Source organism: Xylaria bambusicola (genome assembly GCF_022495145.1).
Source record: "Xylaria bambusicola strain CBS 139988 unplaced genomic scaffold F5B22scaffold_38, whole genome shotgun sequence".
Taxonomy (NCBI): Eukaryota; Fungi; Ascomycota; class Sordariomycetes; order Xylariales; family Xylariaceae; genus Xylaria; species Xylaria bambusicola.
The window spans coordinates 48,533-64,675 of NW_025953591.1; the positions used below are offsets into that span (position 1 = coordinate 48,533).

Sequence of the window (16,143 nt, forward strand, 5' to 3'; positions counted from 1 at the left end):
CTCGTCAGACGTCATGGTGATGGTATGTTACTCCTTCTGGATAGGCGCTGGTCGGATAAATGAACGGGGGAAGAGTGATTAAGACTCGAAACATGGAGACTTGGGTGGCTGCATTGTAAAAGGTTGCTCAGCGGTACATACATGATCCACGAGTTGCAGACAAATGGCTCATGCCGTTGACACAAGCGGGAACTGGTCAAGCATACAAATAAAGCGAAAGCAAAGAGAGAAAACGTGAGGAGATCTGTGCAGAGGCGCAAAATCGAAAAGACTGCTAACTAGAGATCGAGTATCTCAAATCAACCGAAACGACTAGTTCTCTTGAAAGATATCCAAGGATTACTACTCCGAAGGATTCATACCTGCATTGATACCCGGAGTGCATTAATTCACTATCTCAGGAAACCCCTATCGCATTCTCATATCACCATCATCATCATTCTTTATCATAATGTAATGGATGTGGTTAGCTGGTCTGGCCGAATTTGATTTCGGTAACGGTTCCACTGGATCGTTCCGTGGATTCTACTCTAGAGGCGGCAAAGGATACGAGATGTCAAAGGCAGGGGGACAACCACCAGGAGGCAGAGCCCCATTCTCCGACAGTTTGACATTTGCCGCAATCTCTAGCATTATTAACCCGAGCGAAAAGACATCAGCTGAGAGCCATATTTTGAGCTCAAGCAAATCAAACTTGATCACGTTCCACTCCCAGTACCTGGCTCTAAGACAGCCTATCTCTATTCAACGTGGATCTAAACGAGAGTGGCAGCAATTGCTGTAACTGGAGGCTTAGAGATTATCACTTTCGAGCATTTGTGTAATCTCGATGGGCTGAATTCCTAAATGTTAACATGGATATTCAACTGTAGAGGGTGTGTTACGGAGATCAAGCCAGCCGCCAATAAGATTCTCGTGAACCACCCTGGCGTAGTGGTTAGTGACTGATTCCTGATACAGAGCCAGCGTCGGAGTACACGGACACGAGCCCAGCCCCCTTGATGGAAATCAGCTGCAGTCTGACTATAACCCCTCCTATTATTTCGCATCAATTATAGAATCGGGTTTCTTACTGCTCCCCAAGGAAAACCCACCCCTCGGCCAATTATCTGAGAATGAGGAAGCCTCTGAGAGATGTGGTAACATGTGACAGTCAGCTAATTTCTCAACATCAAGTGGCTGATAGTAGCTATCCTCCTCAAGACCTTGAAGCCACAAGATACAGACTCTCTCCCCCCTTCAGCGGGACGTCGGAGAGCTGCTTGACTCGCGGTTGGCAACGACTCTATTTCCTGCCTACTAAATGCGTTTCTGACCATTGTCCACCACATCTTTATCTTCCCTAGCTAAGAAGGTACGGTCCCAGATTCGACCGTCCTATTTTGACGCGAAGCTATGTCACTCTATGGATATCACTACTAATGGCAGCAATAAAAACCAAATTGCAGCGAAACGACTTGATGAGGTTGTGACTAGAGCAATATCTGTTGGATTGGCTTGTATTGCTCATGTTGCATGGGCTAGTCATGGGACCATAAAAGGTAGCCCGACCATACAACATCTGCGAAACTGGACCAGATTCCAGATATTGAACAAAGTTAGCGACGAAACCATTTCGTACTCATCAACCAACCAACAGATGACGCCGAACGGATCTCCTTCCCGACAAGGTACGTTGTTGCTTCTCCATTGGAGTATTGAGTGACAGATCCAACAGGTTGTGATGGATTTGCACGATTAGGAGTTTCTCCCGCAAGATACTCGTAGTGACATAATCTGAAACAAGTCCTCCCACCACCGAGAGCACCAAGGCCCGATTCTCGCAAGTGCCAAGCGCCCTGTCCGAGATAGTTCTTTTATGTCTCTGGGACATGTCAGAGGATGGCGGGAGCAACAACGTGAGATCGAAGTACCTTGTTCCCCTTGTGAGCTGCGAGAGGTCGAGAATCAACTCTCCCCGCACATAGCTGTCAAGTCGGCGGGCGTACGGCGGTTTTTTTCGGATCGAGATGTACTCATATGATAGCCTGCTCAGATGACGATTTCTCTCAGATGATGTATGAATACGATTGTAAGTGGTTGGCGAGGTGCAGCGGTGTCCTGCCTGTTTGGGGGGCGCCGCCAATCGGGGGAATGTATATTAACACCGTGATACCTCCGCGCTGACTCTCTGCTGTAACATTGTGCGACCTTCCACATCTGTGGCGCTGCGATTTCCCTTGTCGCTGTCTATGACTGAAATGTCTGGCATTCATCCCCTCCCTTCTCACGATGGAGGGCATGGTGAGTCTATTGAATGAGCATGCCCAAGAAGGGATCAGGTAAGTAATGTCTATATATATAAAGATGGAAAAGCCTCTAGTTCTTCTGTTAGCGTGGAAAGGCGAGACATGGTCATTCCTCAGACCTCCGCGTTAAACCGCGTCCCTTAAAGTCGACAAACCACGTCCTCTCTTTTTCCGAGAAGCTGCACGTCTGCTTCTCATCCTGCCAACGAGATGAGAGATACCTATCGTTCTGCGCTTCTATGCGCTTGCCTCTCTTTTTACGCTCTCCTTGTATTCTCTGGTGTCGCCTCTGCCTTTCCTCAGATTGCACGCCGAGCCCCAGCTAGCTCCCCGGACCCCTCCCTGTCTCCCTTCATAACAGCTCAAAATGCATCCCAGAGTGACGTCGAAACCGCTCAGCAGATTGTTCAGAATGCCATTGCCGAAATGACCAAACGTAACAAAGCGCGGCTTGCAAACCGACACCGTAGAAACTCCAGACGCAAGCCTGGCAGCCAGATGGCAAAACGCGACGACTTAATTCCTGAGTTGCTGGAAATTACGAGCGAGATGGCACGGGCTGCTGGCATAGTTGCCGAGATCGGCCAAAAGCCTAAACCTGCGTCGAATGAGACATCAAACACTCCCCGTTCTGTTGAAAAGAGGGCAAAACGCGACGACTTGATTCCTGAGTTGCTGCAACTTACGACTGATATGGCGCAGGCTTTTGGTGTAAAGGCTGAGATTAACCTCAAACCCAAACCTGCGCCAAATGAGACATCAAATACTCCCCCTTCCGTTGAAAAGAGGGCCGGCACTTTTTGGATGGAAGGCATCGCGAGAAAAGGCACAGTACCATGGGGAAATGACGCTTCCTATAAGGTTCTCATGACCAATTTACGTTTGCGAGATCCAGACATGCTAATATTCCAAGTGCAGGTTTTTCGAAATGTCGTCACCGACTATGGGGCTGATCCTACTGGCCAGAGGGTAAGTTTGAAGGGAGGAGGGAAATATCTCGTGAGAGCCCATGCTTATGAAATCTATCATAGGATTCAACTCAAGCCATCCAGAGAGCGATTGACGACGGTAAGAGGTGTGGCGCCGCGTGCAACGGGTCGACCACCAAAAACGCCATCGTGTACTTCCCCCCTGGACGCTACCTCGTGTCTAGCTCTATCAGCGTCTATTTCGGCACCCAGATAATAGGTGACGCCAATAACTTGCCAACCATCGTGGGAGCGCCGAGTTTCATTGGTTTGGGAGTCTTGTCAACTGATGTCTACGTCGATGGCGGCGGACAAGGGCCAGACGGAAACGCTCTGGAATGGTACATTAATACTGCGCGCTTCTACAGCCAAATTCGAAACATCAAGATTGATATCACTGCAACTGACGCTGGGGCATATGTCGCTGCGCTGCATTATCAGGTTGCTCAGGCTACGAGTCTGGAGAACGTTGAAATAATTGCGAATTCTGCCACGGTAAGCATTGTTGTTTCCATCTTCCGGTATCTGCATGTTCATAAGATAAGATTGCTGATTTCAGTTTCATAGACTCAACAAGGCATATTTGCTGAAAATGGAAGCGGAGGAGTGATGTCTGATATCACCTTTACAGGCGGTAACTTTGGCATTTGTGAGTATGACTGGTGTACGCGCATACAATAGACTGACTGTAAGACTAGACGGCGGTAGCCAACAATTCAGCGCTGCTCGACTGACTTTCAACGGCTGCAATACTGCCGTCCAGCTCATTTGGAACTGGGGATGGGTGTGGAAGAGCATCAAAGTGAACAATGCCCAGGTCGGCTTCCGGCTGTACGATGATGGCGGGCCGATCCCGGGTTCGGTTACTATCATGGATTCCATCTTCACTAATATCAAGGGGTCGGCTATCGAGATGGCAGTGCCTAAGGATGTGCGCGACTCAGGATTCACAGGGTTGGTTCTGGATAACGTCAATCTCGGAGGCAAGATCCAAGACCACTGGAGCTCTCAAGTGATTCTCCCGGCAGGGTACTATAAGTCTGTGAGCTAAAGTTCCGCTCCGCAGAAGATGAGCAGCAGCTAACTTTCTATTTTACTAGTATGTCATGGGCGCAACATACAAACAGGACAAGCGCGCATGGTTAGTTCCCCAGAGTTGTTTATCCCCCCCTTGGGCAGGTTTTGCGCTTCATTGCTTCTACATGCTCCCGAGACACGTGTGATATTCTTTGTGGTGATTACTGACTTTAGCGTGCAACAGGACCACTGCATCTATGGATTACACACGTGAATCCACGCTGCTAGGTTCACAAGTCACAGGGCTTCAGGGTGCACCGTACTTTGAGAGAAAGAGAAATCAGTACACCGACAAATCGGCCGCAGACTTCGTCCACCTTAAGGACCAAGGTGCAAAAGGAGACGGCGTAACGGATGACACAGCCGCAGTGCAGAAGGCCTTCAACACGTACGGAGATGGTAGCAAGATCATTTTCGTGGACGCGGGCACATATATTCTGAAGGACACGGTGACCATTCCTAAGGATGCCAAGATCGTGGGCGAGACATGGTCCCAGTTTGCCGCCAGTGGCAGCAAGTTTTCGGATGCTAGTAAGCCTGTTGTTATGCTCAAGGTCGGCAACAGCGGCGACGTTGGCACTGTCGAGATGCAGGATCTGATCCTAACAAGCAAGGGCCCGACCCCCGGTGCGGTGTTGATGGAGTGGAATGTTTCGGCCAAAACTCCGGGCGCCGCGGCCTTGTGGGACGTCCATGTAAGACTCGGCGGCGCTACGGGGACCCAGCTCACACCGGCAGAGTGTCCACCGACCACGACCGGGACCAATCCTTCTAGGTGTCAAGTCGCAAGTATGCTCCTACACGTCACTAAGAACGCCTCGGGCTACTTCGACAATATGTGGCTCTGGGTATCCGACCACATGGTCGATGACCCCAATCTCACGGATCCTCTCAACGGCTTGGAGCAGAACTCAGTATACAGTGCCCGCGGCATGCTCATCGAGAGCCAAAAGGCGACATGGCTGTATGGCACGGCGTCAGAGCATTCGGTCTTTTACCAGTACAATTTTAATGGTGCGCGAAACATCGTTACCACCTTCCTGCAGACCGAGTCAGCTTACTACCAACCAACACCTGCACCACCAGCCCCTTTCAACAATGTCGTTGGTGTATTCCCGGGTGATCCGGACTATTCCTGCAATGGCAGTGATATGGATGGATGTGACGAGTCGTGGGCGGTCATTATGAGAAATTGCCAAAACGTCCACATCGGGGCGGCAGGGACCTATTCGTGGTTCAGGACATATTCCCAGGACTGCATTGACGGACATGCATGCCAGAAAGCACTGTGGCTTCTGGACAAGAACTATGATAACAATCGACTGCAAAACATCATAGCCATTGGTGCCAAGAACATGATTGTTTCCCCGGGCGGCGCGGCGATTTCGTCAAGTGCAAACCAGGCTGTCACCAGCCACCCCTCTTGGGCTCATATCTCGCTGTATGAGGTTCCATCTCTTGGAACAGCTCCTGTTTGATTTAACAGGTAATGATTCAAGCTGAAAAGCAGCAATGGTTGATACCAATACTGTGGTCAGCTGGTGCAGAGTGCATCAATTTTATGCATGAGGGTCCTTGACTTCAACCAACTTGCGATCAAGAGCCGCGGGGAAATTAGCAATGGGAGTGGCTTCGAGATAGACATTCATGAACACGCTGGGTTGGTTATGGGAATGGTGGTAACACGTGACATGGCCTGCCGCAACTTTCTCTCATCTGCATCTGTATGTGTAGCATCTAGGAGTAGTATCGTATCGTTGTTGTTGTTGTTGTTGTTATTGTTGTTGTTATTGTGTGGCAGCATGGAGGAGCTGCTGTATTTATCGAGTATCTCGCAACTATCCTAGGCTCCCCACAACAGCGCTCTTAGAAAGACTTGACAGTAGTCTGCATGGATCGACTTGGTTTTAAGGCGTTCATCGACACGCAGGAGCTTGGAGATGTAGATCAGGTATGATGCTTGAATATATGTAGGTAGCCTAAGGTAGGTAGGTATTGAGTCTGGGCGAGTCTGGTTGAGGGTCTTGTCTTAGCCACAGTGCGCCACATCCAGGATATTTGCCAAGCCACTACCTACCTCCCCCATCTGGATGAGCATGAGCAGCACTTTTTTATCTTATCTACCGGTAGTCTACAACAAATTCCATGTTGATTAACACCCACTCGAAGTTATAGGACATCTTCGTCGATTGCCTTTTTCTTTACTATCTCTATCCAGAATTAATAGCTCCTATAGCTACTCTTCCGACTCCGTAATTTCTTATGTTTACAGTCCGCAGTAGCCATGGCCGGGCTCTCTACTCTCCCCTCTTCCTGAATACCCAGCGATACCTCTTCTCTTCCACATGCCGCCGATCAGCCGCCAGCACGACCGGTTCCTCTTCCATTCTGGAAGCCCATGGGCCAGTCGCCGAGGAACTGCATGCCACCGGAGTATGGACTTCTAAGCGCAAACATCGCCCCAGAGAGTCGTCATCACCTGCTAAGACGCCTGCGAAGACGCCTGCGAAGAAGCGCTCGTCCAAAGAAAAAGCACCTTCCCCACCTGATGGCGACAAGGGGCGCGTAAATATCGTGGGCGAGAAGTTATGCGACGATATACTGTCCTACATTGGTTCCTCCCTTGAGCGCCACCGTGGTTGCGACATACTCGACCTCTATCCGGGCGCCGGCTTGTGGAGTAGGAAACTGCACCAGTTTCTGCAACCTCGATCACATGTCATGCTGGAACCCGATGCCGAGCTATACCGACCCTTTCTCCAACCCCTACTTGACCAGCCCGGCACGACTCTACTTCCCAAGTCTGGTATCATCTGGCGCGAGCTTGGTTCGGCTCTAACACCCGAGTATTTTCCTCACCAGACCATCCCAGACGACCCAACCGCGCGCAACGATACACTGCTGGTTATCGCCAATCTTTGCTTCCACCCTAAAAAGAAATTCCTTCGGTTCGACTCTGTCGCCTCGCTGGTACTGCACCAATTTGTCGACGCCATTCGTCCTGGCGCTCTGTTCCACCGGTACGGTCTAGTTCGCATGCTCATATGGACTCATCCGGATGACAAAGCAAGTTTCCTACCTAAAACTATCCAGAAGCGGAGGCGACAAGCGATCACGAATGATTTTGTATGTGAATGGGTGCGCGAAGTGTGCGGGAGCGACTCACTAGCGACCTCATATTACCTCCGTGATGATACTATCGAGCATGCCAGTATGGTGGCGACAGTCAAAAGAATGGAAGAAGCAAAATTCAAGATGCCCACTGGACGCGAGTCAAAGGACTTCATAAAAGGGCAACAAGCATTGGGGAAGTGGGTGCATACTCCGGGAGTGAAGATGCCGACATTCAGAAGACGTTATCATAATACTTTAGCCGACCTAATGGCTGCTAATGCGGAGCAAGGTGGTTTTGATAAGGGATCTGATGAGCAACAAGACCTGCAAAGACATGCGGCGAGAGCGCAGACAGACCTCCGGAAGGCCGAGAGACTACATCACGTTTCGAGAGGCTTAGATCGCATTATAGAACTCCGACGATCCGGTGGTGCGACTCCCGAGTTGGCAACGCTTGAACATGAATGGCAGATGCAAGTACGAGGATTCGCTGGCACGTTCGGGGCTGAGTACAGAACGTACAGGGACAACCTGGACGCTTTTCGTCGAGACCCGCCGCTGCTTCAATGGGACCGGCGGGTTTACGAGCCCATGATGGTAAAGCCAGAAGAATTTTTCCCCAATGTCCCCTGCGGTCTGTTAGACATCCAGCCGCGTACACCTCATCCCCTACAGCGGCAGACAGGGCCAGGCTCGAATCGGTCAGCTGAGATGTTCGACATTATATTGGGAACGTTAATGCACCAGCCTACCCACCCCCTCGGTCCCAATTTAGATGCCTTGTGGCCTGGTTCCGCAGACTACATCATGCCGCGTTGGAAGAGCAGTAGTGACTTGTCCCAGGGAGGCTTCCCGCTCCATCTGCATGGCGCCGAGCCTACGCCGCGATCGTTGGACGCCCGGCAATGGGAAGAGCTCTTCGAGCTTTGGATGGAGTGGCCGTTCCGGCCCGACTTTTATGAATTAGTGGGACGGGCCCATGACGACCTGAATGAGAAGGATGACGACAGCCCCAACTTGGAGTTCTAGCGCCCGGCTCCGAAATCCGCAACCGTCGTCATGTCTTTCGGAACACGTCAAAGCGCGAGCTCCCATGGTGGAAACCCACTGAATCCTCCTCATAACTACTTTGGTACCTGTGTATAGTAACATATGTAACTGTGCGATATTGAGTTAGCATGTCGGCTTGAGGATCTGGTTGCTCGTCATGCATATAGACGTAGGAATGTAAGGTTATAGCCGGGCAATGGCCGCATTTTATCCTGTACAATATCTATATTAAGCAAGGGGTTATGGTTACCTACAGTACATTTGGACAGGTGCATTTTGGAGAGGGTGAATTGGCATGACGTATGTACCCAGGATGCGTTGACCTTGACCTGCCAGCGGCCAATACCCGGGTCTGCCCGGGCTGGAGAGACTTGCAGAATTTGGTGGCGTCGCATTTGGAACAGACATTACTTCGTAGGACTACCTATGAGACAGTTCCTCCTATTTCCCCTCGTTTCCCTTGTGTCTCTCCGAGGTATGACCTCGTGTGGTATTTGCACAACATCAATAAGGGGCATTACGAAGTAGGAATGTTGGCTAGGAATATGCAGACCATTCTTTCCGTGTTGAATGATGTGTCCGTATTGTTTGTCTAGGAGCCCGAGTATATACTGAGTAAGACTGCTTGCTCTATTTGTACAAACTTATAAATGAAATGCATGATGTTGCTGATTCCAGCCCATCTTACATGAAGCTCAAGGTGTTGCTTGCTGCCCACAGGTCCCTTGCCTTTACCTGGTATTTACAGTGTGCGCTAGCAGGCTTAGCCAGAAGCTTAGCGTTCCGGGGAAATAGTGGGACATTGAGATCGGCCTGATTCAGCAAGCCCAGCGAACTGCGCGTCATCCCGCCGTCCCCCTTCATTTTCCCATCCTCCTCTCACGGATTGCCAATTCATTTCCCACTGCAGGACAGGTACCTGGCGTCCTCTCTCCTTCATGTCCTTGACCCCTCTCTGCCTCTCGACCCTCAACGGCGTATGGTTTTGAGGCTGTTTGCGTGTGATTCCCGGCGAGTATACAACACCCCCCAGTTCATTTCCATGGTGCTGGCTCAGGCGCCAAGCCCCTGAAAGACAGTAGGCGTTAGCGCTTCTAGGTAGCCCGCTCTCTCTGCCCACTGAACCTTGGAAGTGTTACCAGAAGTCTTGGTAACACGACAACTTGGTGAATTGCAGCACAAGACATGATATGGTATCATGGTTCTCCAACTGTTCGTCTGATCTTGGAATATAAGCATATCTGTCTCGTCTGTCTTGTATTGAAATCATCCTTGTTCCGCATAGCGAGTACTGTCCTACTGAGTAGACCTCGACGGCGCCCTGCCCTAAACCAGCCACCACGTCTTCGATTCCCTGCCTTGGCTTGCCTTGGCTCGCCTTGACCTAGACGAACCAATCTAACTTGGCCATCGCTCTGCGCTAGCATGATCCTAATCCTAGCACTTCATCGATCATCACCTCACGTTTTCTCCGCTGCCTTTGTTAATCCCTTCTCTGTCCCTTCTTTTGCACCGCCTCCATTGATTGGTCTTGTCTCGGAATCTCTGACTTCCCCTCCTTTTTTTTTTTCCTTTTCTGCCTCAACATTTGCGCTTGCTTAAATGGATCATCCTACAAGTCCGAAGGGGCAATGAAACGGCCGAGTTGCACCACAAGAGCCCTTACCGAAATATCCCTGCGACTTCATTTCGTCTGGCACACCACGTCAGCCTACTACCGGTTCGAAAGTCGCTGGCCTTCGACCTGACGTCCGACGCGCTTTTAAGCGCTGACACACCCCGTCGCCCGAATCGTCAAACCACCGGCTGTGGCCATATCGTCGCTTCATCATGCGGTCGCCTGCTTTCCCGCCACGGCGACCATCGCACGTGATACGCTATCTCATTCCTGTTGTGCTTGTGACATGCATTTTTTACTATTTTTTCACTGGTTCTAACTACCGCTCGCCCGTCCCCGATATCTCCCATCCCCAGAGCCACGATACTCTTATCCTCGATACCGATCAAGTGCCAATAGAACACCCACCATCGCCACCTTCGTCTAACTTGGAGGCGGGGACGAAAATTCAAGATATTGAGGCGGTCAAGGCAGAGAAGGAAGAAGAGAGCCCGGTCGAGAAACCCATAGGCCAAAATAGCAAAACGAAGGGCGAATCTAGCAATAAGGACGATAGCCTAGGGAAGATAGATAAAGGGAAGAGTGGTTCTGCCAAAGAACAGGACAAACCCGGACAAACGAAAAGTGGTTCTAGTGGAGGTACCAGCAAAGACGACGATGACGATTCTACGCCTGCGAAATCGAAAGGACACTCGAGCTCGAATGCCGTTGCCGATCATCCTATAGATGAGTTAATAAGACTCGCAGACAAGAATTTCAAAGAGGTCCTCGCCAAAGAGTCCACAACTCTCGCTGGGGCCGCCAAGGCCTATCGCGAGCGCCGTGGCAGACATCCACCTCCCGGGTTCGATAAGTGGTTCGAGTTCGCCCAGGAAAACAATGCCATCATAGTCGAGGACTTCTTTGACCGCATATACCACGATCTCAATCCCTTCTGGGGTCTCGACCCCAACATCATCCGCAAAGAATCATGGGACTTTGAAATGACCATCAATATTCGCAATCATAATGCAAGCGCGAAGAGCGACTGGTTTTGGACACAGATCTGGTTGAAGATGTTCAAGACTATTGAGCATCTATTACCCGATATGGACGTTGCCCTCAACGCCATGGATGAACCTCGATTGGTGGTACCATGGGAAGAGGTCGCGACGTACATGAAAAAGGCCGAGCGTACTCGGAAACTGACCCCAACAAACAAGGTTGTATCAACCTTCCAGGACCGGCCCGACCCTGAGGAGGGCTATGAGAAGCCCACCACGAGGAAAAAGAAGTGGGAGGAAACAAGTAAGCTACTTCTCCATGGTTCAATAATACGTGCCAGCAAGACACACTAACCCCCCACAGGTCCATTTTGGTTGATTGCGCGTCGCGGTTGTCCCCCGGACAGCCCAGCTCGTCGGTTAAGTATTGTAGGTTCTTACGATGATACGCCCAAGTTCTCTCCCGAATGGGCCACACCTCATCAATATCAAGGATACGTGTCAAACTACACACTTTCGACCGAATTCTGTCATCAGCCCGACCTACAGGGTCTTCAGGGAATCTTCATTCATCCTCTATCCACCCGTTCCACTCGAGTACTCTTCCCTCTCTTCGGTGGCAGTAAGCTAGCTACGAACAATGAAATTCTCTTGCCCGCGCCTATGTACTGGAATGAAGAGGATAGGTTTACCGGTGGGGGGTTCCAAGGCTCTGAATGGGAGGACAAGTACGGTCCACTCATATGGCGTGGGGTCGCCACGGGGGGGTTGAATAAGGAGTCGAATTGGCGAGGTTTCCAACGACACCGTTTTGTGGCCATGAATAACGGAACAAAACTTGCCCTTGCCGAAGCTGGCGTCGAACCGCCGGTGAATTTTGAACTACCCTCGGCTGCTTACGGCATTATGGCAAGCAAAGAAAAGCGTTTGGGGGAGTGGGTATCTGAATGGGCTGATGTTGGTTTCACTGATCTGATGTGCGATGCCGACTCAAAACCACCAAAGTCCGATGATGATGAAGAGGAAGAGGACAAAACTTGTCCCTATACCACACCTCATTTTGAGGTGATTGACGGCGTTGATCTAGCAGAGCAGTTCACATACAAATACCTCCCCGATATCGACGGCAATTCCTTTTCCGGCCGGTATCTCGGCTTTCTCCGCAGCACAGGGGTCCCCATCAAAAGCACCATGTGGCACGAATGGCACGATAGCCGGCTGATCGCGTGGAAACATTTTGTGCCCATGGACAGCCGCTTCGGCGACTACTACGGGATCATGGAGTACTTTTTAGGATATGGCAAGGTCATGCCGGGACACGACGAAGCCGCTAAGAAGATCGCCATGGACGGCAAGGCATGGGCTGAGCGCGTCCTCAGGAAAGAAGACATGCAGATATATGTCCTCCGCCTACTGCTCGAGTACGCCCGACTCTCTGATGATCGACGAGAGAGTATGGGGTGGGTTGAAGACTTGAAATCGAAATCATGAGCATGATGAGATTCATGCGCCTTAGAAAGGCGCGTATCTTATCGCAAGATCAGGGAAATAGGGACCGCTATTGCATGAAACAGGTGTATTCAATGGCCATGGCGTTGTTATTGTTGTTGTTTCTTTTTTTGCGTTATCGTTTTGGCATGGGCGAATTTCTCGGGGGGAAGTTCGCTGGTATCATATATATATACATACATACCCCTGGCTGGCGTTGATGACGCGCCGCATGATGCATTGCATTACATTGCATTGCAGAACAGAAAGTGTCAGATTTTCACGCCGTGTACATATTTACATGCATACATACCTACACATACCTACATACCTTTCCTCTGCTTTTGACGGAACGGAGGAAGGGCTGAGCTGAGTGCATCGATACTGTGTATCATATACCCACCTATGTACCAAAAATTGCTAGAAACCTACATTGTTGTTCAAATTGTTACGTGTTAGGTCTTTGAGGCCTGGATGATATCTAATGAATATGGGCGGCGAGATGAGATTGATGGGCATAAAGCTTCTCTTGCTCAAATATCTTCTCGAATACGTATCTCCCCTCCATCAGAGTCGCAGGCTACAAGCGCTGCTTCTTTCTTGGAACTACCCTGGGTACCAACTGAATTCAAAGTGTTACATACCCACCTACCTACCTACTAAATGAATAAACTCGGCGATGATGCAGGTGGTTCGATATATATACGGCCCATGACCTCACTATTGGCGGTATATGGTAGGGAAACGCCATGAAGATGATCGCTGGTGATGTCATTTGCTTTAGACCGTCTACTAGCTATGTATGATACTTCGGGGAGGAGAAGAGGGGGGACTGAGATGGTGGAATAGAGAGTGAGGTGAATGATGGAGAGATGAAATGAAGAACGTCATACTTAACACGTGCTAGGACGGGTGGAAGATGGACTTTGGTAGGTAGGTAGGTAGGTATGGCCGTACAGAGATCAATAGGATGAAACTGAAAAAGAGAGAATAGGTGCTCACATAACTATGACAGCATACACAGTTATCATCTATCTATCTGCCTACCTATCGAGGTCCAGGGGATTGCTATAAGTATTTAAAACCCCCGTTGCTCGGATTCCTCTTTACGGCGTTAGGATCACTTATTTCTCCCCATCGCATTCTTCGTTCCGTTTATCTACACTTATACAAACAAATACCTGGAAACGCATTCTGATCACATATATCACATCGCAATGGACACTCTCAAGAAAGTCGTCGGAAAGGGTGACAAGGCGAATGAATCTGGTCCCGGCGCAGCGAAGGAGGGGCAGGATTACGGCGACAAAGGTATGTTTTCCTATTATTTCATCTGCTTTCTTCTTTCTTTTCTCCTCAAATAAGGTGATTAAGAAACCCAATTAACGAAGTCGCGTGTTTGTAGGCGCCGAGTATATCAACAAGAAGTATATGGGCGACAAGTTGTCAGCCGACCAGCGCGAGCAGATGACGGATACAGCGCGCCAGGGGTTCGAGAATGCGACGGGGTAAGTTGAGGTATTCTCATGTGGTCTTCCCTGGGAGAGGAGAGAAGTAAAACATACCGGGTTATACTTCATGGTGAGAGATGAATGGATATGGCTAATTCGTTATATATGTGTAGCAAGAAAGTTCCCGGCAAGCTATCTGAATAAGTGGTTGAGGGGTATGATATGTGTTGGTGTCAGACTGACTGACTTATGGGTTTTCTCGCTGTGATATCGGCCATAGAGAACGTCCTTCACCTGTAACAATACTGCCATCGGCACAATTAATAAGTAAAATACAGCACACATTGTAAAATACATAATCATCTGCAGCATCAAGCACGTGTCTCTATCTAGCCTGTTGGTATCTCAATGTCCCCATCTTCCCCAAATAAACCAGAAATCCACATTGTAAAAGTTGTACCGCCGCTCGACCCGTATAACACCCAACGCCAGAATATGCCCGTAGTGTAACCGAGATGCAGAAATTCAGGTCGTTCCAAATCATACATGGCATACACCTTCCAATAAGAAGCAAACGGAGTAATTAACCCAAAAAATCCAAAATTGGGTGTGAAAATCGTAGGCCGACTATGTGCCATAGTGGCACGGATCCGCTACGTGTCGTCGTAAAAGACTTGGACGGCCATCACGATGATCCAAAGCAAGAAAATATTCCCTATTACACCAAAGGCGAAGACGGACTGCCACTGCTGACCTGTAATAAACGCAAATGGCGCATTAGCAATTGCTTAAGCTCACCGTTGATATCTCAACCTTAGGTATGAAGTCCACATCAAATGGGTGTGCAATGTAGGCCTAGATTGGGAATTAAGAGGTTATGTGTAACTTACATATCGACCTTTGCTCCAACCACGCCAGCGTAGCCTCGTTATTGCCAGTCTGGACATTGTTCCAGACCAAGTTCTCGCAATTCGCGCTGACGGAGCCCGCGGGGCCCCAGAGCTCGATGCTGATCACGATCAGCCCCACGAGCCACAGCACGAAGAGCACGAAGGCGCCGATGATGACGATGGCAGGTAATAAGCGCCGCTGCGCTATTAACCAGAGTAATAGGACGATGAAGCCTACGGTTAATCCGGCGACTGTGATGTAGTAGGCGAAATACCTGTTCTCTTGTGTTAGTGATCAGTGCCGATGGGATATGGTTCTCGCTGGGGGCTTGTTAAAGAGAGGGGTGTCCGTAGGGGGTGTTCGTAGCTAGGGAGAGGGAAGGGAGGGATGTAGGACAGAAAGGGATGACCCTACCAAGGCACGAAGAGGTCCAACTGCTGCTGTATGTCGATGAACGAGCCGAAAACACCAATGATGAGGAACGATGCTGCGAGCATGACTAGCATCCAGACGTTAAGTTGTATGGCGGGCCAGTGGTAGCGGTGGATGCGGGCGATGCGCCGTTCGTACACGTACGAACCCCCCGTCGTCGCGGATGCAGCCATCTTGACAATATTCCCAGTCCAAGCAACAATAGCGCGTGTTATCGAAGTAGAATTGCGGCTCCTGGGTGTCGTTCGTTGCGCGCTCTAATGGCTGCCCAACAGTCCGTTTGCAGATCCCCTAGCTCTTATAAGCTCTCTTTCCAAGCTGTTCAAGCACGGGTACAACTCCCAAGCTATTCCAAGAATAAAATCGTCCAATCTCCAACCCTTTGAGAAGTATGTAAATGCTTGGCAAGTGCGTCCTTATGTCGCTGTATTATAGACGGCGGAATGCTTAATGGGCGCAAGGTATCGAAAGCGGACCGAGTGAGGCTCTAAATATCGTAGAATGTAGATCGATCTTGATTCAAGGACAAACGAACGAATTCCCCCCGTCGGTGTCGACGCTGTCACTTGACCGCCTCATCCAGGGAGCCCAATAGCGACGCAGGGAGCACCGGTGATGGTACAGGGCGGGCGCGCCCAATTTGCCAACGCAGAGAGGAAACAAACGCGCGTGCGCCGATTGGTTTGTTGCTCGGTGGTGCCACGGGCAAAGCAAGCAAGCAACGAGAACCCTGCCTGCTTGCCTGCCTGCTTGGTTACTCTCGAGTGTTGTCGCGCAGTGGCG

General features: G+C 50.1%; 6 protein-coding genes across 6 annotated transcripts; 4 read left to right on the forward strand and 2 right to left on the reverse strand.

Moving 5' to 3' along the window:
• Positions 1-2,714: 2,714 nt before the first annotated feature.
• F5B22DRAFT_637971 (pectate lyase superfamily protein-domain-containing protein) lies at positions 2,715-5,811 on the forward strand (the record flags this gene model as incomplete). Its single annotated transcript, XM_047977518.1, has 7 exons — positions 2,715-3,149; positions 3,207-3,257; positions 3,320-3,751; positions 3,824-3,905; positions 3,955-4,298; positions 4,357-4,397; positions 4,518-5,811. 7 exons carry the CDS (start codon positions 2,715-2,717, stop codon positions 5,809-5,811), a joined length of 2,679 nt encoding a protein of 892 aa, XP_047828443.1.
• Positions 5,812-6,203: 392 nt separating this feature from the next.
• On the forward strand, positions 6,204-9,190 carry F5B22DRAFT_322447 (uncharacterized protein). The gene has a single exon (XM_047970712.1). The coding sequence runs from the start codon at positions 6,596-6,598 to the stop codon at positions 8,474-8,476; it is 1,881 nt and encodes a 626-aa protein (XP_047828444.1). The 5' UTR covers positions 6,204-6,595; the 3' UTR covers positions 8,477-9,190.
• A 1,137-nt stretch (positions 9,191-10,327) lies between these two features.
• F5B22DRAFT_658028 (glycosyltransferase family 90 protein) lies at positions 10,328-13,239 on the forward strand (the record flags this gene model as incomplete). The annotated part of the gene is made up of 3 exons (XM_047980093.1): positions 10,328-10,447; positions 10,718-11,402; positions 11,463-13,239. The coding sequence occupies 3 exons, from the start codon at positions 10,328-10,330 to the stop codon at positions 12,587-12,589; spliced, it is 1,932 nt and encodes a 643-aa protein (XP_047828445.1). The 3' UTR covers positions 12,590-13,239.
• Positions 13,240-13,314: 75 nt separating this feature from the next.
• On the forward strand, positions 13,315-14,454 carry F5B22DRAFT_322878 (uncharacterized protein). Its single transcript, XM_047970716.1, has 3 exons — positions 13,315-13,897; positions 13,992-14,094; positions 14,211-14,454. Exons 1-3 carry the CDS (start codon positions 13,804-13,806, stop codon positions 14,239-14,241), a joined length of 228 nt encoding a protein of 75 aa, XP_047828446.1. The 5' UTR covers positions 13,315-13,803; the 3' UTR covers positions 14,242-14,454.
• Positions 14,335-14,810, reverse strand: F5B22DRAFT_322864 (uncharacterized protein). The gene has a single exon (XM_047970714.1). The coding sequence runs from the start codon at positions 14,673-14,675 to the stop codon at positions 14,427-14,429; it is 249 nt and encodes an 82-aa protein (XP_047828447.1). The 5' UTR covers positions 14,676-14,810; the 3' UTR covers positions 14,335-14,426.
• On the reverse strand, positions 14,429-15,706 carry F5B22DRAFT_322875 (uncharacterized protein). Its single transcript, XM_047970715.1, has 3 exons — positions 15,343-15,706; positions 14,928-15,202; positions 14,429-14,791 (listed from the first exon to the last, which is right to left on the reverse strand). Exons 1-3 carry the CDS (start codon positions 15,531-15,533, stop codon positions 14,691-14,693), a joined length of 567 nt encoding a protein of 188 aa, XP_047828448.1. The 5' UTR covers positions 15,534-15,706; the 3' UTR covers positions 14,429-14,690.
• Positions 15,707-16,143: the final 437 nt, after the last annotated feature.